The sequence below is a fragment of the Poecilia mexicana genome, unplaced genomic scaffold (assembly GCF_051168715.1).
Source record: "Poecilia mexicana isolate PSO_F unplaced genomic scaffold, ASM5116871v1 scaffold_20, whole genome shotgun sequence".
NCBI classification, from domain to species: domain Eukaryota; kingdom Metazoa; phylum Chordata; class Actinopteri; order Cyprinodontiformes; family Poeciliidae; genus Poecilia; species Poecilia mexicana.
In genome coordinates, this window is record NW_028263389.1 from 24,123,980 (window position 1) to 24,150,691 (window position 26,712).

General features: G+C 42.2%; 1 protein-coding gene across 1 annotated transcript in view; it reads right to left on the reverse strand.

The window, feature by feature from the left end:
* reck (reversion-inducing-cysteine-rich protein with kazal motifs) overlaps nt 1-26,436 on the reverse strand; it is a 107,381-nt gene extending 80,945 nt beyond the window's left edge. Inside the window, exon 1 of the mRNA XM_088001603.1 lies at nt 26,305-26,436. Coding sequence (XP_087857729.1) covers nt 26,305-26,377 — 73 coding nt within the window. The 5' untranslated portion in view covers nt 26,378-26,436. The remainder of the gene's footprint in view (nt 1-26,304) is intronic.
* Nucleotides 26,437-26,712: the final 276 nt, after the last annotated feature.

The window sequence follows — 26,712 nt, forward strand, 5'->3', positions numbered from 1 at the left end:
CTGGCAACACTGAGTATCAAGGCAGAATAAACCAGCTCACATCTACAAGTTTTGGTCTCATGCTCTCCTTCCTGTATCCTGACCGATACACCATCTTGTTGGCTGCAAATACCCACGAACTTAACCCACATTAACACTGGTCCTTCGAGCCAGAGACAGCTCTCAAGATGGAGCCAGACAGAGTGACACCTCCTGATGTGAGACCTAAGCGGCCGACACGCCGACCTAGCCGATTTGATGACTTCGAAGTTGAGTACACGCATCATTCCATTAGGGAAATGCCACATTGGGAAACCCCACCACCTCTTCCAAGACATGTGGAATACCAGCTGCAGTATAGCAACGCACCATCTCACTACAGTGATAGCGATGGGACCTGCTATAAAACTTCTCCTCGGCTGGAGAGAAGTGAACAAAGGAGGAACTTTAGAGACCTCTCACCTAAATTTCCCCCCTATAACCGACTGGAGTCCTCCATCCAACCACCTCATACAGAATTCAGAGCTTTACAGGTGGAAAGAAGGAAGCTACTTCAATCACAGGAAGTTCTACAGGAGGGCCTGAGAGAACTTAATGAAGCGAGGAGTGATATCAGAGCACTGATTGAAGCTGCTCACTCACTGAAGGAGGACATGGCTCAGCTGGCCACCTCAAAATATACTATTCATCAGCCCCCTAAGAGCAGCTCAGAAAGGGTTTACACCACCACCACTAACACAAGGCCGATTAAAGATGAAGACGAGGAGGACTGGCCTGATCCACCTCCATGGCCTGAACCTGGTGAGGATCTGCACACAGGATTCTCCAAACTAATGGTTGAAGAACAGCATTCAGATTATGGCTTACGGTACTACCCCCCGCCTAATACAGCATCTTTGTCCAGTAAATCCTTTCTGCCGACACGGATCCCTCAGGCTCAGGATCATAGAAGAAACGTCTTCCATGCTCCGTTGCAACATTTTGAGCCATCTTCACGCTGGACAACAAATAATGCCTGAGTGCCAGCGTTGGAGGGCTCAACCCTCAGTTCCAAAGATGGCTGACCTTCCTGCCGCTCGGATTAGGTTATATAAGCCAGCCTTTTACTCCACTGGTGTGGACTGTTTTGGGCCCATGATAGTGAAAATAGGAAGACGGCAGGAGAAACGCTGGGGAATCATTTTCAAGTGTCTGACAACTAGGGCTGTACACTTGGATCTCCTAAGTAGCCTGGAAGCAGATTCTTTCCTTATGGCCATGAGACGATTCATCGCCAGGAGAGGAAAGCCTGCAGAGCTGTGGTCTGACTGTGGGACCAATTTTAAGGGAGGGGATCGAGAACTCAGAGAAGCCTTTGCCAACATGTCAGAGACACTACAGGGACAACTAGCCTCCCAGAAGATTAAGTTCCAGTTTAATCCCCCAGCAGCCCCACATTTTGGCGGAGTGTGGGAACGAGAGGTTCGTTCAGTGAAGTCAGCTCTCCGAACCTGTGTGGGTTCCCAACCTCTTCAGGAGGAGGTTCTTCTGACAGTTCTTCTGGAGGTGGAATCAATACTGAACTCAAAGCCTTTGGGCTATGTATCAACTGATGTGGCAGATGTGGACCCTGTGACTCCCAATAGTCTCCTCATGGGGCGGCCTGATGGATCTCTACCTCAAGTGGTCTACCCAGAGATAGAAACCCTCAGTTGAAGACGTTGGCGGCACTCACAGATTCTTGCCGATCACTTCTGGGCCAGGTTCATCAGAGAATACCTTCCTGGCTTACAGACGAGACACAAATGGCAATCAAACGCTCCTGAACTTCTGCAAAACGCAGTCGTTATGATTGTGGATCCCCAGTTGCCCCGAGCCTTATGGCCGATAGGTCACGTAATCAAGATTCATCGGAGCGCTGATGGACTTATCAGATCTGCGGATGTGAAAGTTAGTGGACATGTCTACACTAGGCCAGTTGCTCGGTTGGTCGTTTTACCAGCCGTGCCAGATGAAGGAAAGGATACTGAGAAGAGCAGCCAGTCGCTCCCCCAAGACTAATAAAAGCCTTTTATGTTTAGCAAATGTGTAACCACATTTGGGGGCGGCTGTATAAAAGGCTCTGATGTTTTTCCGTATTTTATTTTGTAATATTGGTTTAGAGGTCATTTGGGAAGTGACGTAAGCCTGTGTTAGTACTGAGCTAACGCTCATGAGGGCAACCTAGCATAACTTCCGGGTCAGTTCACTGTATTTTTTCCAACCGTGAGACCGCATTCCCTGTGTAGCACTGAAATGATGCTCCGAGTGTTAAGTTGATGACAGAAAGTAAGTTACCGCATTTAGTGTTCTATTTGTTCACTCTGGATTCAGTTATATGTGTATTTCAGCCGTATCTGTTATTGCTTTACATCGAGTTGTCGCGGTAAAATAGAGTAATTAAGGGCATGCGCTGCCGGTTGCCGCCATTGTGTAGATTTTATCTGGCCACATGATGGCGCCAAAGTGCTTCTTATGTTAAATTCAGCTAAAAGACTGTCTGTGGGTTTTCACTGAGTTTGTATAAGTTGAACCTGTATTGCTGTAATACATTAGCCTAATGGCAATCTATTGTTATTGCAGACTGCTGGCAACACTGAGTATCAAGGCAGAATAAACCAGCTCACATCTACAAGTTTTGGTCTCATGCTCTCCTTCCTGTATCCTGACCGATACACCATCTTGTTGGCTGCAAATACCCACGAACTTAACCCACATTAACACTGGTCCTTCGAGCCAGAGACAGCTCTCAAGATGGAGCCAGACAGAGTGACACCTCCTGATGTGAGACCTAAGCGGCCGACACGCCGACCTAGCCGATTTGATGACTTCGAAGTTGAGTACACGCATCATTCCATTAGGGAAATGCCACATTGGGAAACCCCACCACCTCTTCCAAGACATGTGGAATACCAGCTGCAGTATAGCAACGCACCATCTCACTACAGTGATAGCGATGGGACCTGCTATAAAACTTCTCCTCGGCTGGAGAGAAGTGAACAAAGGAGGAACTTTAGAGACCTCTCACCTAAATTTCCCCCCTATAACCGACTGGAGTCCTCCATCCAACCACCTCATACAGAATTCAGAGCTTTACAGGTGGAAAGAAGGAAGCTACTTCAATCACAGGAAGTTCTACAGGAGGGCCTGAGAGAACTTAATGAAGCGAGGAGTGATATCAGAGCACTGATTGAAGCTGCTCACTCACTGAAGGAGGACATGGCTCAGCTGGCCACCTCAAAATATACTATTCATCAGCCCCCTAAGAGCAGCTCAGAAAGGGTTTACACCACCACCACTAACACAAGGCCGATTAAAGATGAAGACGAGGAGGACTGGCCTGATCCACCTCCATGGCCTGAACCTGGTGAGGATCTGCACACAGGATTCTCCAAACTAATGGTTGAAGAACAGCATTCAGATTATGGCTTACGGTACTACCCCCCGCCTAATACAGCATCTTTGTCCAGTAAATCCTTTCTGCCGACACGGATCCCTCAGGCTCAGGATCATAGAAGAAACGTCTTCCATGCTCCGTTGCAACATTTTGAGCCATCTTCACGCTGGACAACAAATAATGCCTGAGTGCCAGCGTTGGAGGGCTCAACCCTCAGTTCCAAAGATGGCTGACCTTCCTGCCGCTCGGATTAGGTTATATAAGCCAGCCTTTTACTCCACTGGTGTGGACTGTTTTGGGCCCATGATAGTGAAAATAGGAAGACGGCAGGAGAAACGCTGGGGAATCATTTTCAAGTGTCTGACAACTAGGGCTGTACACTTGGATCTCCTAAGTAGCCTGGAAGCAGATTCTTTCCTTATGGCCATGAGACGATTCATCGCCAGGAGAGGAAAGCCTGCAGAGCTGTGGTCTGACTGTGGGACCAATTTTAAGGGAGGGGATCGAGAACTCAGAGAAGCCTTTGCCAACATGTCAGAGACACTACAGGGACAACTAGCCTCCCAGAAGATTAAGTTCCAGTTTAATCCCCCAGCAGCCCCACATTTTGGCGGAGTGTGGGAACGAGAGGTTCGTTCAGTGAAGTCAGCTCTCCGAACCTGTGTGGGTTCCCAACCTCTTCAGGAGGAGGTTCTTCTGACAGTTCTTCTGGAGGTGGAATCAATACTGAACTCAAAGCCTTTGGGCTATGTATCAACTGATGTGGCAGATGTGGACCCTGTGACTCCCAATAGTCTCCTCATGGGGCGGCCTGATGGATCTCTACCTCAAGTGGTCTACCCAGAGATAGAAACCCTCAGTTGAAGACGTTGGCGGCACTCACAGATTCTTGCCGATCACTTCTGGGCCAGGTTCATCAGAGAATACCTTCCTGGCTTACAGACGAGACACAAATGGCAATCAAACGCTCCTGAACTTCTGCAAAACGCAGTCGTTATGATTGTGGATCCCCAGTTGCCCCGAGCCTTATGGCCGATAGGTCACGTAATCAAGATTCATCGGAGCGCTGATGGACTTATCAGATCTGCGGATGTGAAAGTTAGTGGACATGTCTACACTAGGCCAGTTGCTCGGTTGGTCGTTTTACCAGCCGTGCCAGATGAAGGAAAGGATACTGAGAAGAGCAGCCAGTCGCTCCCCCAAGACTAATAAAAGCCTTTTATGTTTAGCAAATGTGTAACCACATTTGGGGGCGGCTGTATAAAAGGCTCTGATGTTTTTCCGTATTTTATTTTGTAATATTGGTTTAGAGGTCATTTGGGAAGTGACGTAAGCCTGTGTTAGTACTGAGCTAACGCTCATGAGGGCAACCTAGCATAACTTCCGGGTCAGTTCACTGTATTTTTTCCAACCGTGAGACCGCATTCCCTGTGTAGCACTGAAATGATGCTCCGAGTGTTAAGTTGATGACAGAAAGTAAGTTACCGCATTTAGTGTTCTATTTGTTCACTCTGGATTCAGTTATATGTGTATTTCAGCCGTATCTGTTATTGCTTTACATCGAGTTGTCGCGGTAAAATAGAGTAATTAAGGGCATGCGCTGCCGGTTGCCGCCATTGTGTAGATTTTATCTGGCCACATGATGGCGCCAAAGTGCTTCTTATGTTAAATTCAGCTAAAAGACTGTCTGTGGGTTTTCACTGAGTTTGTATAAGTTGAACCTGTATTGCTGTAATACATTAGCCTAATGGCAATCTATTGTTATTGCAGACTGCTGGCAACACTGAGTATCAAGGCAGAATAAACCAGCTCACATCTACAAGTTTTGGTCTCATGCTCTCCTTCCTGTATCCTGACCGATACACCATCTTGTTGGCTGCAAATACCCACGAACTTAACCCACATTAACACTGGTCCTTCGAGCCAGAGACAGCTCTCAAGATGGAGCCAGACAGAGTGACACCTCCTGATGTGAGACCTAAGCGGCCGACACGCCGACCTAGCCGATTTGATGACTTCGAAGTTGAGTACACGCATCATTCCATTAGGGAAATGCCACATTGGGAAACCCCACCACCTCTTCCAAGACATGTGGAATACCAGCTGCAGTATAGCAACGCACCATCTCACTACAGTGATAGCGATGGGACCTGCTATAAAACTTCTCCTCGGCTGGAGAGAAGTGAACAAAGGAGGAACTTTAGAGACCTCTCACCTAAATTTCCCCCCTATAACCGACTGGAGTCCTCCATCCAACCACCTCATACAGAATTCAGAGCTTTACAGGTGGAAAGAAGGAAGCTACTTCAATCACAGGAAGTTCTACAGGAGGGCCTGAGAGAACTTAATGAAGCGAGGAGTGATATCAGAGCACTGATTGAAGCTGCTCACTCACTGAAGGAGGACATGGCTCAGCTGGCCACCTCAAAATATACTATTCATCAGCCCCCTAAGAGCAGCTCAGAAAGGGTTTACACCACCACCACTAACATAAGGCCGATTAAAGATGAAGACGAGGAGGACTGGCCTGATCCACCTCCATGGCCTGAACCTGGTGAGGATCTGCACACAGGATTCTCCAAACTAATGGTTGAAGAACAGCATTCAGATTATGGCTTACGGTACTACCCCCCGCCTAATACAGCATCTTTGTCCAGTAAATCCTTTCTGCCGACACGGATCCCTCAGGCTCAGGATCATAGAAGAAACGTCTTCCATGCTCCGTTGCAACATTTTGAGCCATCTTCACGCTGGACAACAAATAATGCCTGAGTGCCAGCGTTGGAGGGCTCAACCCTCAGTTCCAAAGATGGCTGACCTTCCTGCCGCTCGGATTAGGTTATATAAGCCAGCCTTTTACTCCACTGGTGTGGACTGTTTTGGGCCCATGATAGTGAAAATAGGAAGACGGCAGGAGAAACGCTGGGGAATCATTTTCAAGTGTCTGACAACTAGGGCTGTACACTTGGATCTCCTAAGTAGCCTGGAAGCAGATTCTTTCCTTATGGCCATGAGACGATTCATCGCCAGGAGAGGAAAGCCTGCAGAGCTGTGGTCTGACTGTGGGACCAATTTTAAGGGAGGGGATCGAGAACTCAGAGAAGCCTTTGCCAACATGTCAGAGACACTACAGGGACAACTAGCCTCCCAGAAGATTAAGTTCCAGTTTAATCCCCCAGCAGCCCCACATTTTGGCGGAGTGTGGGAACGAGAGGTTCGTTCAGTGAAGTCAGCTCTCCGAACCTGTGTGGGTTCCCAACCTCTTCAGGAGGAGGTTCTTCTGACAGTTCTTCTGGAGGTGGAATCAATACTGAACTCAAAGCCTTTGGGCTATGTATCAACTGATGTGGCAGATGTGGACCCTGTGACTCCCAATAGTCTCCTCATGGGGCGGCCTGATGGATCTCTACCTCAAGTGGTCTACCCAGAGATAGAAACCCTCAGTTGAAGACGTTGGCGGCACTCACAGATTCTTGCCGATCACTTCTGGGCCAGGTTCATCAGAGAATACCTTCCTGGCTTACAGACGAGACACAAATGGCAATCAAACGCTCCTGAACTTCTGCAAAACGCAGTCGTTATGATTGTGGATCCCCAGTTGCCCCGAGCCTTATGGCCGATAGGTCACGTAATCAAGATTCATCGGAGCGCTGATGGACTTATCAGATCTGCGGATGTGAAAGTTAGTGGACATGTCTACACTAGGCCAGTTGCTCGGTTGGTCGTTTTACCAGCCGTGCCAGATGAAGGAAAGGATACTGAGAAGAGCAGCCAGTCGCTCCCCCAAGACTAATAAAAGCCTTTTATGTTTAGCAAATGTGTAACCACATTTGGGGGCGGCTGTATAAAAGGCTCTGATGTTTTTCCGTCACATTAACAGCACTATTGGATCTTAAGAAGGTTCTAAGTAGAGCTTCACAATGTTAAAGGAAAAAAATCAGTGCAAGAGACGAGAACTTTTGAGCGGGGAATTTTCTGAAAACTGCATTTACACTCAAACATGATTTTTTCAGCTGATCAAAAGTTTAAGACCATAGTCTTTAAAAGCCAAAAGCTGTGCAAAACTCTGGATTCCATGTCATTTTCTGTCAAGTCTTTACACTGTCAAGACCTCCTGATGGCAAAAGCAACAAAGCTCACTGACTTTGAACGTGGTAGGATTGTTGAGCTGCATAAGCAAGGCCTCTCACAACGTGCCATTGCTGCTGAGGTTGGACGCAGTAAGAGTCATTTTGCATTTTTTAAATGATCCTGAGGGTTATGGAACAAAAAGTCAAGTGGTAGACCCAAAAAAATTTCACCAGCTCTGAGCCGCAGGATCCGATTGGCTGTCCGTCAAGACACGGGACGATCCTCTACCCAAATTAAGGCCATTACTGGTGCTGACTGCAGCCCAATAACCATCAGACGGCATCTGTGAGAGAAGGGCTTCAGAAACAAAAAACGTCTTCAAAGGCCTCGTCTTCTTCAACGCCACAAAATTGCCCGTTTGGACTTGGCAAGTGTGCACCAAACGGGACATTGAAAGGGGGAAGAAAGTTGTCTCCTCTGATGAGAAAAAATTTAACCTTGATGGTCCTGATGGCTGCCAACGTTACTGGCATGACAAGGAGATCCCACCTGAGATGTTTTCTACACGGCACAGTGGTGGGGGCGCCATCATGATTTCGGGTGCATTTTCCTTCAATGGAACAATGGAGCTTCAGGTTGTGCAGGGGCGTCAAACAGCAGCTGGCTATGTGGAGATGTTGCAGCGGGCATCCCTCATGACTGAGGGCCCTCGTCTGTGTGGTAATGATTGGGTTTTTCAACAGGACAATGCTGCAGTTCACAATGCCTGCCTGACAAAGTAGTTCTTCCAAGAGAATAACATCACTCTTTTGGACCATCCTGCATGTTCCCCGGATCTAAACCCAATTGAGAACATTTGGGGATGGATGGCAAGGGAAGTTTACAAAAATGGACATTAGTTCCAGACAGTGGATGCCCTTCGTGAAGCCATCTTCAACACTTGGAGCAACGATCCCACTAGCCTCCTGGAAACACTGGCATCAAGCATGCCTAAACAATTGTTTGAAGTCATCAACAAGAATGGTGGAGCTACTCATTACTGAGTCCTTTTTTTTGACACTTTGATTTCTGTTTTGGGGGGTTTTCGGGGTTTTCTGAGCTATGGTCTTCAGGGTTTCCCCCAGAAAACTTGCTAAGCCCGGTGGTCGGGGCGTCGAGGCGGTCCACCGTGTTTTTGTATTAAAAGATATTAAGTTGACAGGAAATGTAAAAGTATTACTGTGTAATTATATGTTACGGGAAAAGATCTCCAATGAAATGCTATTTAAACCCACAACTAGTATTAAAACAACAAATTTGCACTTCTGTTTAATCCAAATTAAGTCAGCAGCTCCATCAGGCCCCCAGGGCTTCAGGGGCTCCATAAACACTAATATTTTAAAACAGACAACAAATACATAAATGTAACATTTGTTTATTGAGATTATTAATGCTGTTAAATTTTATTCAATTGTTTAGGCATAGGTAAATGATTTATTGTTTAACATTTAAATACAAAATTTTAAGGAGCTGGCAAGTTTACTTTGTAAAACTTCAAAGAACAATATTCATAGTTAGATTGTTTTGTTACCATAGCAACAATCTGATGCTGTGAGTTTAATCTTTGAATTTACAAATACAAATTAGTAAACTGCGATTATAACTTATTGCTTTTTAGGCTGGCCAATTAAACTACTCCCTTCTCCCATATTTCACTAAATCTAACACAGAAGCTGTTAGAGGTGCTGATATTTTTAGCAACCAAAGGGGCCCCTAAGTCAGATTCTGCTCAAGGCCTCATACAGCCTTGGACCAGCCCGCATGATGAGGTAATCTGCTGCACTACGCAGAAATGCGCAACAAACGGGAGATTTAATTCAATGCTGCTAATGTGGCTTTAGTAGCTCTTTCATTTCGTGTCTGTTGAGTTTTAATAAGTATCACAGAAACTATTCTGGTTGGTCGAGTTTATGGGACGAGTTTAAGTAGATGATGCATTTGATATGGTTTGATGCATCGTGTAACGGAAAAATAATACTAAAAATAATAATAAAATAATATAAAATCAGCGTGATGCGTGACTCCGAGGAGAGCGTTAAAGCTCCTCAACAGGCTGAACATGCATGATCAGGTTAGCGCTGCTTGTTATCCACAAACTCTCCGGCCAACCGGGACCACAGACATAAACTTTACAGGGAAGACAGACACAGAGCCACACGCTGGGCAGCGTGTTGAGATGTAAACTCCGCATATAATTGTTCATTCACAAAGATAAATCATTCTCACCACTCCACAACGCACCTCTGAATTCGCTACAAGTTATTCCTGCGGTTCACATTGAGCTGCGCAACCAGAGCTAACGGCGGGCTTTAAACTCTTACCTAGAGTTCTCCAAAGGATCATAATTCCTCGCAGTAGGTTGATGTAAATATCCATACAGGTCAGCCTGTGTCCAGTTTGAGTGAAAGAAGGCACGCGCGATCTACGCTGAGGTAAAGCAGCGGGAGGCAAAGCGCAGAGGCGCCAGCGGTGTGATTGGTCCGCACGCTGTCGGCTTTAAATGCAACTATAAACATATCTATTATACCTATCCTTTAGGAATTAATCTGCTCTGCTAGTGAAATTCTAGGAGCAAAAGTGACGCTTGCAGCCCGGCTTTAGAAAAAAAGAAAGAAAAAAAAAAACGATTTTTTTTTCTTTTCTTTCCCTAGAAACGTAAACAAGCATCGCTTAGCCTGGCGGCGGGGCTAGTAAAGCATAGCGGGCCACCAGGCTTATAATACACTGGGGTAAACCCTGGTCTTAAACTTTTGATCAGCTGAAAAAAATCATGTTTGAGTGTAAATGCAGTTTTCAATTAATTCCCCGCTCAAAAGTTTTTGTCTCTTACGCTGATTTCTTCTTTTAACATTGTGAAGCTCTACTTAGAACCTTCTTAAGATCTAATAGTGCAAAATGCAAATTCTTGCAATTTTGTGACTGGTCTTAAGATTTTGATCAGGAGTGTATTTCATTGGGTGACATTTAAGCATCTTTCTCTCTCTTTCTTATTCCCTTGCAGCTTGCTTTGTAGAGTTGTGTTCAGCATGTTAAATGCTGTTATTAAAAGTACTAATATTAGTTACAGTATTGTTCTGCATTAGATCATATTTTACCTTTGTGAAGGTTTTTCTGTGTTCAACCAGCGATATCAACAAGGTATTGTATTATGTGACATGTGTCAGTGGCCCACCTTAATGATTGAATCCAACATATTAGAACCTTGCTCTGATTTCTTCTATAGCCCATTAAAGTAGCTTCACTAAAGATTGAAGCTCAAAGTTCCAAGAATAATCCCACAACATCAAACTCCTCTTCAAAAATATATATTTATTGTCAACAATAAGATAATAGAACAGCAAGCAGTTATGAACGGGTTCCAAGCCTGACCTAACAAGTTCAACCCCACCCCCAAATCATACACAATCTTCTCCCCTCGTTCTGTCAGCCCAGACTTATCATTACAATGAATTCAGCCTTGATGCAGTAGTGTACAAACAAGTTCACCCTTGACCCTCCCCCAGAAGGGGAGTATCCATATCATGCCATCATACATCAAGCAGATGAATACAGATACGTTTCTCCACAGCGAGATGCATTAGGTTCAGATCAGTTGTAATACTTAAATAAGATGTTGATTGATTTAGTTACCTCTGAACTGTTTTCTGTTTAAAGATGAAAATATCTGCGCATCTGCACCAAGTATCTAGGTGTTTGAATTGTAATCCGTCAGAATGACAAATGGCTGTCAAATATTTCATTCAAATATATATTGAATTAGAGGGGTCCTAGGGTTGAACTAGGACCCCTCTAATGGGACTTCTGTCCACTTTTATCAATCAATCAATCAAATTTTATTTGTATAGCTTTGTTATGGTCTGGCTCTTAAACCATAACAAATGAAAGGGAAGCAACGCAAGAGATAACTTAAAAGGGAATTTATTTAACAAAAATCATAACTGGTTGGGGAAGAAAGGGAGAAAGGGGAGAGAGTGGCAGGGGGACAGAAAGAATGAGCTGCTTAGTCAGAGAAAGTGATGCATCTTAAGGTGGATCTGATGTCATCTGGAGACACTGGCCAGCTGCCTCCACTTCCAATCAGCACCAATTAAGAGTCCAAAACATGGATGTTAGAGACCCAGAGGAAAAGGCCTTGGGCCGTAACAGCACATTTCAGCAGCAAGGCATTTCAAGGTGCTTTACATAATTAAAAAACAAAATAAAAACAGCATGTGACATTGAATAAACAGTAAGAAAGAGACAGAGATTTTGGAAAAAGAAGAAAAAAAGAAAAAGATTTAAAAGAAAGATAAAAACATGCGTTTGTTATGGAATTTAAGCGCCTGTCATCGGCGGACTCCGCCGTCCGTTTAACACGGGTATTATCCAGGCCCCGTCGCCTAACAGGACAAGGTCTCCAACCTTGCAGCACCAGGCTCTGTCCACCTATCACGCGAATTTTTGCGCTAGGACTTTGCCGTTCTACACGAATTTTGTGCACTATTTGTACCTGTTAGAGTCTAGAATTTACTGGGTTTTCTGTTACTTTTGTTACGGAATTTAAGCGCATGTCGTCGCCGAACTCCGCTGTCCGTTTAACACAGGTATTATCCAGGCCCCGTCGCTTCCTATTGAAACAAAGAAAATCAAAGAAATCCCTGTTTTTTATGCAAGATTCAAACCAACTGAGTTATTGGACCAGAGAGTCTGACCCAACTCCAGTCATTTCAGTAAAATGTCATGATCAACACTGAGGTCCAACAGAACCAGTACTGCGGTAGTCTTACCTCACTGACCCACTTTTCTTTACAATACTGCTTTAGTTTGTTGAGGTTTGAAAACATTTATCTCTGCACATCTTCCTCGATGTCAAATCTAGCATATACATCGAAATGAGCTGTAGACTTTGACTTGAACATTGCCAGTGTTCGAGATTATTGCCTAGTAATGACCCTGTTTGCTGCAAAGCTTCTGCAAAGAGGGCATCACATTTGACTGGAGGACATTATGTTCTCATGAGGAATTCATGGTTGACTTGCCCTCAAAACTTTGCCCCCTAGCTAAGCTTTGTCCTCTGCTAAGGTAGAAAAAAATAGTCTTTTAAGATGGCTACAAATACTTTATAGGCACCATTTTAAGATGTCAAAGTCAGTGTCAAAGCCAGGGTGACACAGTTTAATGCTGGACCAGATCATCATTCACTGAGCACAATGTAAACATCCACAAACTTATCTGTCTCACACACACACACACACACACACACACACACACACACACACACACGGTTTATGAATACATCCATATATACACATAGATGGAGCATAGACCAGTGTTTTTCAACCACTGTTCCGCGGCACACTAGTGTGCCGTGAGTGATCGTCAGGTGTGCCGTGGAAATTATTCAATTTCACCTATGGTACCGTATTTTCCGGACTATAAGCTGCTACTTTTTTCCTAAACTTTGAACCATGCGGATTGTAGCCCGGTGCGGCTTTTCGGTGTATTTTTCTTCAACCACCAGGGGGCTCTCTAGCAGGAAGTGAATCATTAGAAGTCAAAATTGTAAATCAAAGAAGAACGCGTTAATTTTCATTTAGAACAACCACATGCTAGCAGCAGGCACGACGGAGAAATGTTTTCAAACTCATATGATGCAGCTTTTAAGTTGAGGGCTGTCGATCTGCCACTACAGGAGGGAAATAAAGCCGCTGCACTTAAGCTCGGTGTGAACGAAACCATGGTTAGTAGTGGATAGCGGAGTAATCATGTAATTTCCTTACCACTAGATGGCAGTAGGTACAGAGCATTTTACATTAAAACAAGAGAATTAGTGAGCCATTAATGTTACAGGTAGCGGTGAGAGCATCGTACCTAGTAAGACTGTGACAACAGTGATGGAAAAGACAGTGAAGCTCAGCAGTAGTTGGAAAGAGCATGGGTCCATTTCCCACAACATGTCTGTGTGAAGTGAGCTTCTCAAGCCTGGCTACTATAAAAACTGAAACCAGACAGAGCTGTTGAGGAAGAGATTTGTCTTTCTTCAATTTCTGCCAGGAAATCAGCTGTTTTATCCAAACATGCACAGGTTTCACAGTAGGTGGGTAAAATATACAGATATTGACATTTTGCAAATCTTCATATTGTAACAGTGAAATCTTTCCCAAATGTTATTGCTTCTTTCAGAATAAGAATTATTTTCTGTATTCCGGCTAAAAGAATGCTTGTGGATTAGTTTGTAAAACACTTTGAAGTTTTCTACAACTTCTTTAAATTTAAGACCACATTGTTGTGGCACTGTTCAAGTGTATTTTTGAAGTGGACATGTTACGTGCCATTTGAAATAAGAAATGTAAAATGTGATAAAAATACATGTTTGAGTTTATATGATTCCTATTCAAGACACTTTGATAAGAATGACTATATATATAATATAGGCGACTACAGAGTATCTTTGTTTACATTTTTGGTTGGTGGTGTGCCTCGAGATTTTTTCAATTAAAACAGTGTACCTTGGCTCAAAAAAGGTTGAAAAACACTGGCATAGACAACACATTGGTCATAGGCAGGCAATAACAGCTTACATTATCATATAACCTGAAGAAAACTTCCTAATTTTACTAACATTTTCTTAGATTAGATTTTCTTATTGAGGAATATACTTTTGATTACAAAAGCATAAAAGATGTATGTGGTAAAGAATGTTTGCTATTGTCCATACACCCATTTGTTGATGATGTAGCCCATTAAAATATATGTTCGTTTTACTGGGTTTATGTATTTTTAAAACATTTACCAATGCTGACAAAATAAAGACTATAAGGTCACAGACAAAAGTTAGCAATTGTTAAAAATATTAAATCTCCAGGAAGCAACTGTTTCTCAACAGCAGAGAACCCAGACTCTCTGGATGAAGCAAAGCATCGTCCAGAGATTGTTAGGATCTGGGGATGGCTGGTTGGGTTTTTTCCAGTTTCTCCACCAGGGGGCATCCTGGGGCCTCTCTGGAGGGCTTGGACCTGCGGCTGCCTACCTGCACACCTGTCACCACCTACCTTCGTTTGGAGGAGTATATCAGGAGGGAGCAGCCGACACTCTAGTGCAGGGGTGTCAAACTCCAGTCCTCAAGGGCCGCTGTCCTGCAGTGTTTAGATGTGCCACAGGTAAAAAACAGTGGAATGAAATGGCTTAATTACCTCCTCCCTGTGTAGATCGGTTCTCCTGAGCCTTGCTAATGACCTAATTATTCTTTTCAGGTGTGGTGCAGCAGAGGCACATATAAAAGTTGCAGGACAGCGGCCCTTGAGGACTGGAGTTTGACACCCCTGCTCTAGTGTTAGCCAGTAATGGTACATATCATTAGTTAGCTCACCTCCGACCTGCCTGCCTCCTGTGTAATCTTTTCTGTGTTGCCTCTTCTTAGGTTATACCTCCGTGAAGCCTTGGATTATCCGAACTGCCAGGATTATTGGCAGCCTGATCAGAACCCTCGAGACCCCGTGGAGATTACCCATTGGTGGCCCGAGTTTCCAGAACCTCCTCACCGTAACAAACCTACTTCAACCTTCCAGTTGGCAGCTCCCTCCTGGACCTCAGAAGATCAAGCTCCTCCACTCACCTCTCCGCCCTCCAACATAGCCTTCGCTCTCTCCACACCACCAGCCCCGGACCCACAGTGGCCCTTTCCCCCAGCTCAGTTCACCCACCTGTAAGTAAGACCAATAGTAAATGCAAGACTGTAAATTCCCACGAACCCTGAACTCATCTTACTTGTTCCCCTTTGAATCCAGAGATCCTGCACCACCGAAACGAGCACCGGTTCCAGAAATCTGTACATATTTGTCTGCACTTTGTATTATAATAAACCACCTTAACATTTACCTGTCTCTGGAGTTGTGTTCTGCGCATGTGGGTTCAAAGAATTAATCCCATCATGACAGAGATGGATGATGAGGGACTCTTTTTTTTTTTTTTTTTTTTTTTTTGTTTTTTACTAAAGATACTCTGATTGGATATTAATGTCTGTATCCATCCCGATATTGAAAAAGATTCCAGATCAGCTACTGGTGACAATGTGCCTGATCCATAAGGGCTGATCTATTCAATCTAATTTAATGTTATGTGCTCTGAGCAAGTGTTATTGATGGTGGCACACCACCACACAAAATGAAAGCCCCACACGTTCACAATTAAGTTTTCATTATTATTATTAATGTTAAATCATATGAGATATACAGCCTATTGTGCACTTATACTAGCCATAATCAGAGTTTGAAATTAATTTAAATGTCATAAAATGTTAAATTTTACTTTATTTCTAAAACCAACATCAGGCATAACAACAGCTAATGCCTGTCTAGCTGAGCTGTTTCAAGGGAAAACCTAGAGCTGGTTATTATACTGGGCTTTATTGGCTTTTCATGTGTTTTATTTTGGTCTTGGACAATAAGTTGCGAGTTGTAAGCACATGGCTCAAAAACATCTCCAACACATCACTCAAGCTACGCTGGTAATGGGCGTTACAAAAAAAGATATTTCAGTGATGACATCATCCACCATAAAGATGTTGTTGGAAAGAAAACAACATCTGATTAACCCATTGAGGTACAAAGCCCTTTTTCTGCAACACTATAGATTGCATGTGAGCAGATCAATCTTTAGCTCTTAGTCTACCTTAGAAATTCCAATCAGATTAGTCTTAGTCTGCAGTGCTGACATTAAGAGAGAGTTGAGGAATGACATGTTGATTAAATAAAAACCGTGACGTATACAAAGAGCACATAGGCTGTTACCAAACCCCTGCATTCTTCTCAACAACTGCAAACACTGTGGGTAGTGTTTAATGCAAGGAGGTCAGAGGTCATTTCCTGGGTACTGATCAAGTGACATTTGGCATAAAGATCAACTTTGTAAAATGTCATGTAAGAAATTCAGGTTTTATAGGCAGTTTCCTTCAGTCACTTCTAGGTCTGGTCCCTGAAAAGAGCACGGCAGTCAGAGGAATTGGGTTGAGCTCATAATCAGATGTGACTGGGATTCCTGCCCAACAGACCCGATCAGCATGAACTGACAGGATGTTTTATATTTAGTAACACAAACAGCAAACAATGAAACGCATCTTTCTATGAAGTTTTTAAAGTTTTTGGTTATTTTTAATTTCTCAGGTTTTGCAAAAATTTTCCAATAGGACATCTACTGGAAAATTTTTGCTGTCATGATAAATTCTTATTTTTGAGGACTGAATTGAAACTGAGATGTTGAATCTGATGTTTAAACTTATTACCAAATAATAACTTAAAAAAAACTAAAGTGTTGGCGCGCTGCTGCCCCACATGAAGAGGAGCCTGTTGAGGTGGCTGAGCGTCTAGTTGGGACGCTTTCTGAACCTCCCCAGTGAGGTTGTTCAGGAACGTGAGACCCAGAGGAAGATCAGGACACACTACTAGGCATTACCTAGCTAGGCTGGTAATTCCGGGGTTAGGGATAGGGCTAGGGTCCCTAACCCTGGTCCTCTGGACCCGCTGTCCTGCATGTTTGTTTCCTGCTGCTGGATACCTGGTTTAAATGACTGGGTGATTAACAGGCTTCTGCAGCCATTGGAGGCATGCTGAGGATGTAATGAATCAGCTGGGCTGGAGGGTGAACATGTAGAACATGCAAGATGGTGGGTCCTGAGGACCAGGGCTGAAGACCTGTGCTCTACTACATCCCAAGCAGGACCGCCTTCATCTGTACCTCATCCAGACCTTATTAGATCTGAAGACATGCTGACCAAAAGAAAAGGAAAAGCCCCACACACATCTGTCCATATTCTGCAGTACAAAAAACAACAAAAAGGAACAAGACAATAAGCCACAGCATGCCAGCCAGGCCAGCTGGCCCAATTCTAACACCACAACTTCATGGTCCGCTCTGGCTGTTCCAGTTCTTTAGTTCGTACTTTCATTGACAACAGCAATGCATCATAATTTTCATTCGTCTTGTGAGTGTGTGTAACAGCCCTCCCCAGTTTGATGACATAAGCCATGTAGTAGCCACCATACCTCAGCAACTCTGAGGAAGATGAGGATGCACAGGTCCACAGGTTCTGCTGCCTCAGGAAAGCCAAGAATATTTTAAGACTCCTCACACCCCGGTCACAATTTGTTCCAACTGCTGCCATCCGGCTGCAGATACAGTAGCATTAAAGGAAGAACAAACAGACTGAAGAACAGTTTATACCCGGTAGCATTAAATAACTTTTAGTACTATTTTTTCACCTATTTCGTTATAATCCATGTAACTTATTGCATGGTTCTATAATGACAATAAAGATTGTTATTATGTTATTATTATGATAATGGGAGAAAGACAAACAGCAGACTATGAGAGGCCCATGTACACATGGTGACTGGCTGCCAGGCCCACTTCCAGTTGAGTCCAGTTCTGTCTATCGATGAACAGATGGTGGCATCCAAACCTCGTCATAGAATGAAGCATGCCAAAAAGACAAAGAAGTACCTGCACTTTGTAACTGCTGACAAAGTGCAGGTACAAACTGTCTGTGCCGGCTGACTCCTTCACAGGACACACCTATGCTGCTAAGAGTGTCTCCACAAAAGGCTACTCTGCAGTGATGAGTCTGCTTCCATCGCTTGGTGGAGGGGTAAACACTATAGGCAGGCAGGTTTTACTTAAGTAACACACTCTTCCACAAGCTTAGTGCCAGAAACATTGGCTGTGGTACGATGCCAAACAAAAATCTCCCATTCTTTTCTCTGAGGAAATAATTACAGTAATTGAGGAGAGACAACCTGGTGTTTCTCAAGTGGATGGACACATGAAGTGACCATGTGCTCTTCAGTCCATGGCAAGAGTCCAGCAGAAAGTAAAAGGGCGCCGTGTGGCACACCCAGAATTTACCTGTTCCTGTTTGCTACATCAAAAATATTTATCACTCATCAAAGACGCAGAAATGCAGAAATGTTTATTTCTGAGAGCTCAGTATTACTACCTCAACAACACTTACATGCATGTCAGAGTACTATGGACGTGACGCCACGTCGCGATCCCGCAGGCAGTGCAGGAGTTTCCAGGAAACTGATATCAGATAACCAGTTGCTTCAGGAAGTGTCGGGTCCCTCTGCGCCTCACTTAAAAGAGCTGCTTGAGGGAGTGGCAAGGTAATGTAAATATGTAAATAAAGTTGCAATGTGTTCTAACCAATTGTAATTTTTAACTGTTTTCGCAGTGAGGATACTCAGGGTGGTCCATAGACTTCTTCAACTAAAACTATACACTTCTGCTCTTCACTTTTTGCTTGAATCTTGCTACAGTAGATTGCCAGATCCTGTAATTGTTTCCTTCTAGATGTTCTGGATAGCAACTGCATGCTTTTAAAGGGATATTCACATCACAAGCTACATTTTTTAGGCGGAAATTATTTCTTAATTTTCTGCTGTGTGCTGTATTCATTTCCTCTCACTCAGTAACATGACATAAGTTGTTAAAACTTCTAGAGTATATTCTACAGTCTTACCTTTATTTTGATATCAAAACAATCCAAATAAATATTGTAGATATTTTCTCTTCATTCTGGGAATGTAATTTTTGATTATATTTCTCAAAAAGAGTGTTAGACATTAAGGGACTAAGTTGTATTTCTCTTCTAGATGAAGCTGCCAAAGGAGCTACTGCTTCTATTGACTATTCTCTGGAACAGAAAGGGAACTCCTGGACCAGCACTGCTGAGGTTTTTTAGACGTCATGGTAGAAGGGCTCTCATTCTGAGCCAGGCCCTGCTGGAGGTTTCCTCTTCCAGATTCACATAATGTATATTAAGTAAGTTAATAACTCAATACAATCAGCCAGAAAAAAATTACTAATTGACATAAGAAACTGAACTTAAATGAAGTGCCATAAAACTATGATCAGACTCGAATTTATGCAGCTGAATTTGAATCTGCCGAGTGCCTATATTATTCAATTGAACTGACTCTGTATTCTTTATACTAGTTGATTTCTGTGTCTTGTAATGTCCCTTGAGTAAACAATTGTTTTGTACCTGAACTATATAAATAATCAAATCTGAACTGAAAAACAGAAAAGATGGAGAAGGTGTGTAAGGAGTACTCTACAGGAATACCGCTTCCACAGAATTTGGGACAGAAAGCAGATCAGTGCAGCTTACTAGATAAGTTGACTGATTTATTAGGATTGAGGATTTTTAGCAGTTTGCTGTTTTGCAGATGTGTTTGAGAAGCTATTTTCTATCAATTCAGGAAGGGTTATGTTACCATTACCAAAAAAAAAAAGAAGTTCTCAATTCTGCAGAGAGAATGATTATTCATGGTGGGAAAGATTTTAAGTGGTCATTTTTTCCATTAGTGCAAACTGTTAATTCTCTGGCAATGCTCCGACAACCAACAACCCCCCCCCCAAACCTCACTTTTGCATGTTTAATATTAAAGCTCTTGTCACAACAAGAAGTCTAATGAAATCTGACTTGTTTGAAAGCGCTGCCAGAAGCAAATCTCTCTCTGTTTTTACAGAGATTGGTTCTTACAGAACAGCTCTGCACACCATAGATGTGCAGGAAGCTTTCTGGAACAGATGAGGCCAAAGTAGAAATGTTTGTAATAATAACCAGCATGTTTTAGAAGAACAAACAAAGCATGCAAGTGCAAAGACCTTATAGAAACTGAAGACCAGAATCAGAAGACCTGAGTGGTAAACCAGGAAGGTGGCACTCAATTCACCCCAATTCTGAAGTCCTTCCACTGTAGCTCAGAGAATAGACTTTAAAATACTGTTGTTAGTTTATAAATTACTTAACAGCTCAGCAACACAATACATACATGTATCAACCTTCCAGACCTCTCAGATCTTCTGATTCTGGTTCTGCTCTGCATCCCCAGAACCAGAACCAAACGAGGAGATGCAGCATTCAGCTTCTATGCACCACAAATCTGGAACAAACTTCCAGAAAACTGTAAAACAGCTGAAACACTGAGTTTCTTTAAAGTTCCAAGGCTAAAAACTGGACATAATAACTGGAATATTGATCAACATATTTGATGATGGCATTTGACAAAAAGTATTGTTAGTTACTTGTTTCATAACTAGTTATTATTTTACATTTTTAACATTCAAATCACTCTGAAATGCCATCTTACTGACATGCTATTCAAATTGGGTTAGGTTAGTTTATTTATACCTAAAGGTAGATTTAGTTTACAGTGGTAGCATGCATATTCATCCACGCACAGTGTAAAACACATAGCATAATCTCATCAGATAATATGTTCGATGTACCACAAATCATATTCAAAACAAAGTAGGACAACAAAGTAGGACACAGAAGGGGAGAGTAAAAACTTAAAAATGTAACTAATATAAATAACATGTTGAGGTAAGAATTTTACGACACTCAGATCATTGATGTCACTTCAGTTTGTTAGTTTAAATAACAGCAGTAGGAACAAAACTGTTTTTAAAGCATCTTGCCCTCCATTTAGAGACCAAAAACAACTGAGCAAAGGGCGGAAGTTGAAACTCCCTGTGAAGGTGGTAAAAACATCTTGTAAAACAGAAGAGGCTATCCGCTGTACCTGGCTGATGTACAGGAATGTATCTGATTTTTGGATTTCTCCGATCAGTTTAGACAACAGTTTAATCTCCTGAAGGGAACTCCTCTCTCTCAGTGTTGCTAGGCCAAATTTTGAAACCAAGGAAAAGGATAAGCCTGATTCAATGAAAGCGTGGTCCAACTTGATCATTATGCCTCAGACAATATTAAATTGGTCAAGTTTGCTTAGACAAAAAAGATGCTGGAATATGCATATTTTAGGATTATTCCAATGCACATTGAGATACCTTGTTAAAAACTTTACAACCACAAAGATACAAAATAACATCCAATTTAAAAATGGCAACTATTTAAATCTAACTATAGAAAAATACAAAACCGATTCCACAGTGCTATCTTTGAAAGCTGATGTTAAAATGGATAAACTTTATTAAAATACTTGGAACAAGCTATAATTTATGGGCTAGAAGAGCTCACATGATTTCACTGGCTCCCTCTCACATGGCTGAGGACAGATGTCAGCATAGTCACTTCACTAACTGATCGATCCACAATACTGGGGACATTAACTTTGACTGCAAGGTGCCCAGTTACTGTGAAAATAATTTTATGTTTCATTTATATATGAAGGCCTCATGTAAAGTAGACCTCTGTTTAGAAGAATGGAAAACTATTTCACTGGGATGACGTCTAATTATTTCAGTTGTTCAGCGCAACATTCTGGTGTTTCCTGTATGTAATCAACATAGTTAATGTGTAACAGCACATGCATCGATTCATTCAATGTTCTCCTGAACTGGTCAATTCCCGCTCATGTTGAGACAGTCAGTAACAATAAGCCAACAGGGTTTTATGCCAGTTCTGTTTATTTTACTTTTAAGGTAAAGTCTCAGAATATTAACTGCAAGAACAGTTTAGATGTGTCTTTGAGCCTACAGTTTGTCATGACATTAATTTTGTGGCATTTATGGCAACCTGGAACTTTGAACGAAAGTGTTTGAGTCTAACATTGGCTGTAGGAAACAATGCTTCATTTCATTTTGAACAGTAATGGACAGTGTATCCTTACAATATGCAGCATGGACATATACAGTGATGTCGACATTGTGTTGAGGCTTGTGTGTTGGGTCTATCAGTGCTTCCAGCTGTCGAGGCTTGTGTTAAAACAGAGAGATGTGACATTTGAAGTTTATTGTTTGATTGTTTTTGTCAATGGCTGGAGATGGGGACACACACAGGAGAACACAGGAACACTGACTGCAAACTATCACTGCCCAGGAGGATTATTGCTCCCCTTGTCAGAACAGTGTTGGCCTAAAACTTCACTCTCAGTTTCAGTCACTCGGCAGAATGAAAGCCTTTTGGAAACCTTCCAGTTATCCTGATCTGAAGGTGTTAATAAACCTGTGCAGAGAAGTTGTTCATAGGATCAGGAGGCCTGACAGTGGGTGCAGAACAGCCTCTTTATGGGATGATGTGTGTGATTACTGATTTATCATTAAGGTAAGCAGGTGATTCTGTTATTGTCGGCCTGCTTAAGGGAAATAAAAGTAGCATGTGCAGGTTATTGATGATTTTGTTCAATGGAGCAAGGACTCTTTCCTCAAACTAAACAAAAGAGACAATTGATTTTAGGAGGCACAAAGTCACTTTAATCAAAGGTCAAGCCATTTAGAAAGGTCAAGCTTACAAATATCTTGGGATAGTCATACATTTATAGATGATAACTACATTTTTAACCAACTGCTGCGTTCCAGTTCCACTGGAAATGTTTTCTTCCTAATGTGAGGCTGTGCTATGAGGAGACTTCTGATTGAATGTGGCTGATCTCTAAGAAACAGCACATCGATCAAAGTGCCAATGGAACAATGAAATTCAGCCTTTCAGGATGAAACAAATTACTTCTACTCATATGACATTTAGATGCATGATATTTTTGGGTCTACTTGTGAAAGACATTAATGTGAATATTAAAATATTATGCTGTTATTGTGAAATATTTAAGAAAACTAAATTTTGGAATTTGACTGCTACTGAGTTCAAGATTTGCCCCACCCAGCTGCGGCACAAACCCTCAGCTGTGTATCCCACACTTTAATCTTGTGCTCACCACACTATAATTAGGTTTGTGGGACTCTGGGCCCGTCTGCTCACAGTGGACATGGAGAGCCAAGAGCTGCTGCTCCCTCCCTCCTCATCCCCTTCTGCTCTGCACAGCCAAATAGGTTCCAGATGCATTCTCTCCCGGCTAGCCTCAAGAAGCCGACTGAACCATGAAAGAAACTAAAAACAAAACGCTCTACGCAAGTACTTCATAGACAAAATGTGTGGAATTTCAGTATAAAATGGAGGGAAAATGGGAGAATATCCTTCTACTTCCTAAAGAAAAAAGAAGTGCTCACATTTTCTTATGGAGGATGTTTAAAAGATCTAGGGAAAATATATGTTTTTGCTTCTTTATGAGTAATAAAAAGGCTCTTGGAGACAATATGCAGCACAAATGAAGATCTAAGAGTTTTGCTTCTTTCATGTCTGGGACAGATGTGTGAGGGAGAAAAAAACACAGGCTGAACAAAGTGATACTTAATCGGAGCAAATCCACATCCTGCGCCCATGTGCACTGAACTTCAAAGACCGCCCGACCAGCGTTAGAGCAGTTTTTAACACTGCACAGCCCTGCTGGGTAAGAACGTCAGTGAGAGAGGCTGTGGAACACTAAGGAAGCTGTCAGTAGCTGGACGTCTCCTGAAGAGACGCCTGGACAAACAAAAATGGGTCAAAAATCCAACAATAGAGAACAACTGAGCAACTCCAGACTGACTCTACCAACAAGTGAAAACCAAATCAACAGCTGTTGTTTTACTGCCCTCTTGGTAGGCACATCTGTTTGGATTACTTAGTTAGCACCCCTAATGAATTCATTAGTACCCCGAAAAGCTATTCTCTTTGCTTTCTGACTTCAAAAACTAGATTTCACTGAATTTATGGGCTCCAGTTCTTTTCCTTAAAAAAAAAAGATTTTTGAAAAACCTACATGTTGAGCTTCTGAGAATTTCTGCTGATCATTTGAAAGAAACCTACCCAAACCACACTGGGGGTTCAGCACTTGGTTCAACAAGCTGTCTGAGGATTAGGAGAAATAATTTACAAACAACCAAATAGTGAAAATGTGCTTCCAAGTAAGAAAATGACCAGTATCAAGTAATACCCATGTTTTAAAAGGTTAGCTACAATTTGATTACATTTTTAAAGTTTCCTGCTGTGCCTGTGGTGGGCCTCAGGGCTCCCATCTCCTCCAGACCTGCCCCTGGTCTGCTCACACCTGCTACTGAATATTTACATAGAGAAACTTTTTACATATAAGATTATTATAATATAAATATTTGGTGGTTTATATCTAGTGAGTATATGTTCAATAAGGTAAAGATTCCATGAGAATGTTATGAATAATATCTTAAATTCAGGATTTAACTTCAGTGTTTGAAAAGAATGCAAACTTAATGTCCGTTAATTTCAAGACAAAATGTTCTCTATCACTGTTTTAGTGATGACAGTTATGACAGTAACATGACCATTTTTATCAAAATAAAAGATTGTTGCAAGTCAATTGACTGACATCTTTGACAATCCCTAACAGACATAACATTTGTCAAAGATCATGTGTCGAATGTTTCAATCTAAAACTTTAATTCTGGACATAAGCCTTTTTTTTTATCTGTTCTTAGGTTTAACTAATGACAGCCTCTGAAATGTGGTTCTTGTTATGACTTAGCAACTCTTAGATTTCTTCAGATTAAATTTCTTGTTTTGACATAAAATGCATTAGAAAAAATTGCTGAGAATTTCATTTAGAGTTTGATTCAGAAATTCTCAAATGCAGTTGTGGTTCTTTAAGAAGTTGCGAAATGGCCCTTTATTAATGCTGCGGGTCGAATGGTAACTTCCTGTCCGTTTTTCAATTTAATCGCGTTTCCGGACTGTTTTTACCGAGACCCCGGATCTAATCTAACCTCCAAGCAGTCACACTCTGCAACACAGACTTCTATTGGAACTGTTTCATCCTTTTTTTCCCTTCAAACTTCAGTGTTGCTTCTCTGAAGCGGAATGCAGACCTAATAATGGTCTGAGCTCTACAAACACACTGTCAGCAGCGTTGATAGAGAGCAGAGAGGAGCCTTTACTTCAATCCTAGTTGCAAACTATAAAAAGTTACAAACACGGTGACACGTTTTTCCCGAAAGTTGTTTTGCCAATTATCCAGTCTAAGTACCAAACAATGTGGCGGGCGGTGCCTACGCAGTGGAACGTAACCCTACGTCACTTAAAGAGCTATTTCACCGTTTTCCACAAATAACATTTAATCGGCTCTGGGAAAACCCAGTAATACTGACTACATTAAAACCTCTGGTGAATTCTCCACTGATTACAAGCTCTTTAAGACACCGTTTGTGATTCCTCCAGCCCTCATTCTATTTGTGAAAACACAAAAAGAGTTACATTTATAATTTTGGCGCATGTTAATGGTTAAATTAGATAAACCTTTCAAAATGAGAATAAAGGTTTTTGTGTTTTTTAGAGTTTTGGAAGGAAAGCTGTTTTTCAAATATCATCAGGAGTTATAATGTGTATTTAGATAAGGTCAAACAAATACTCTAAATGTAAATTAAGATTTTTGTCAAATCACAAACTGAATAAAGGCTCCATATATATATATATATATATATATATATATATATATATATATATATATATATAAAAGAATATCTGTGCTGGATAATATTTCTGTTCAAGTTTAGATTATTACAATGCAACGTTTATGATGAGCTCCTGAAAACAGACGGAAGCCCCCGTTAATATCGCCCTAATTATAGATCCCCAGATCATAACGTGTATTAATCCACGAGAGACCAGAGTCCAAATATTCTTTAAAGGTAGAGAAATACGGAAGCGCAGAGTCCGAAGCTGTGAATCAGATGCCAACTTCAGCGTCTTTAAACTCAAACTTAAATCAAAAAAGATTTACAGTAAATTCCAACTACAACTGGACAGCTCACCAAGGCCCACAGCGGCATGAAACGGAAAGGTCACAAACGGAGTTTTGGTTTGCTTTGAAGAAAAGCCAACCAAACTGGTTCGGACTAACAAACCAGTCCGAAGCAGTGAAGCCATCATGTTTCTCTAAGCAGACCCAGAAAAGACTAAACAGAACCAGTGGGAAGTTCGGGAAGTTTCAGATCGAAATCAGGGGCAGACTCACCCTGAGCACGCAGCAGCTGACAGTAAAAGTTGACGGCGAGGAGAAAGCTGCTTATCGGGAAACACACACGCATCTTATTAAAATCCCAAAGAACATCGTGAAGAAGAAGAGCCAAGAAAAAAGAGCGGTGCTGTAACATGCCACTTCATGGATCCCCGTTAACTCTCTTTATTTCCACTGCCCTCTATACAAACAGGGAGCGAACAGAGCATGCGCAGAACGGAAAAGTGGCCGCTTTCTGGAGATTAGAACTGGATCCGAATACGATCCGGTTCGAAACTAAACTGGCATAATCGGTGTGATCCCCTCACCCCCCCACCCCATGCTAAATAAAGAGTTCTTCTGCTTTGTTTTAAATTTTATCCTTGCAAGCTGAAGTAAACGGCCACTCAGAAAAGCTTCACAGCA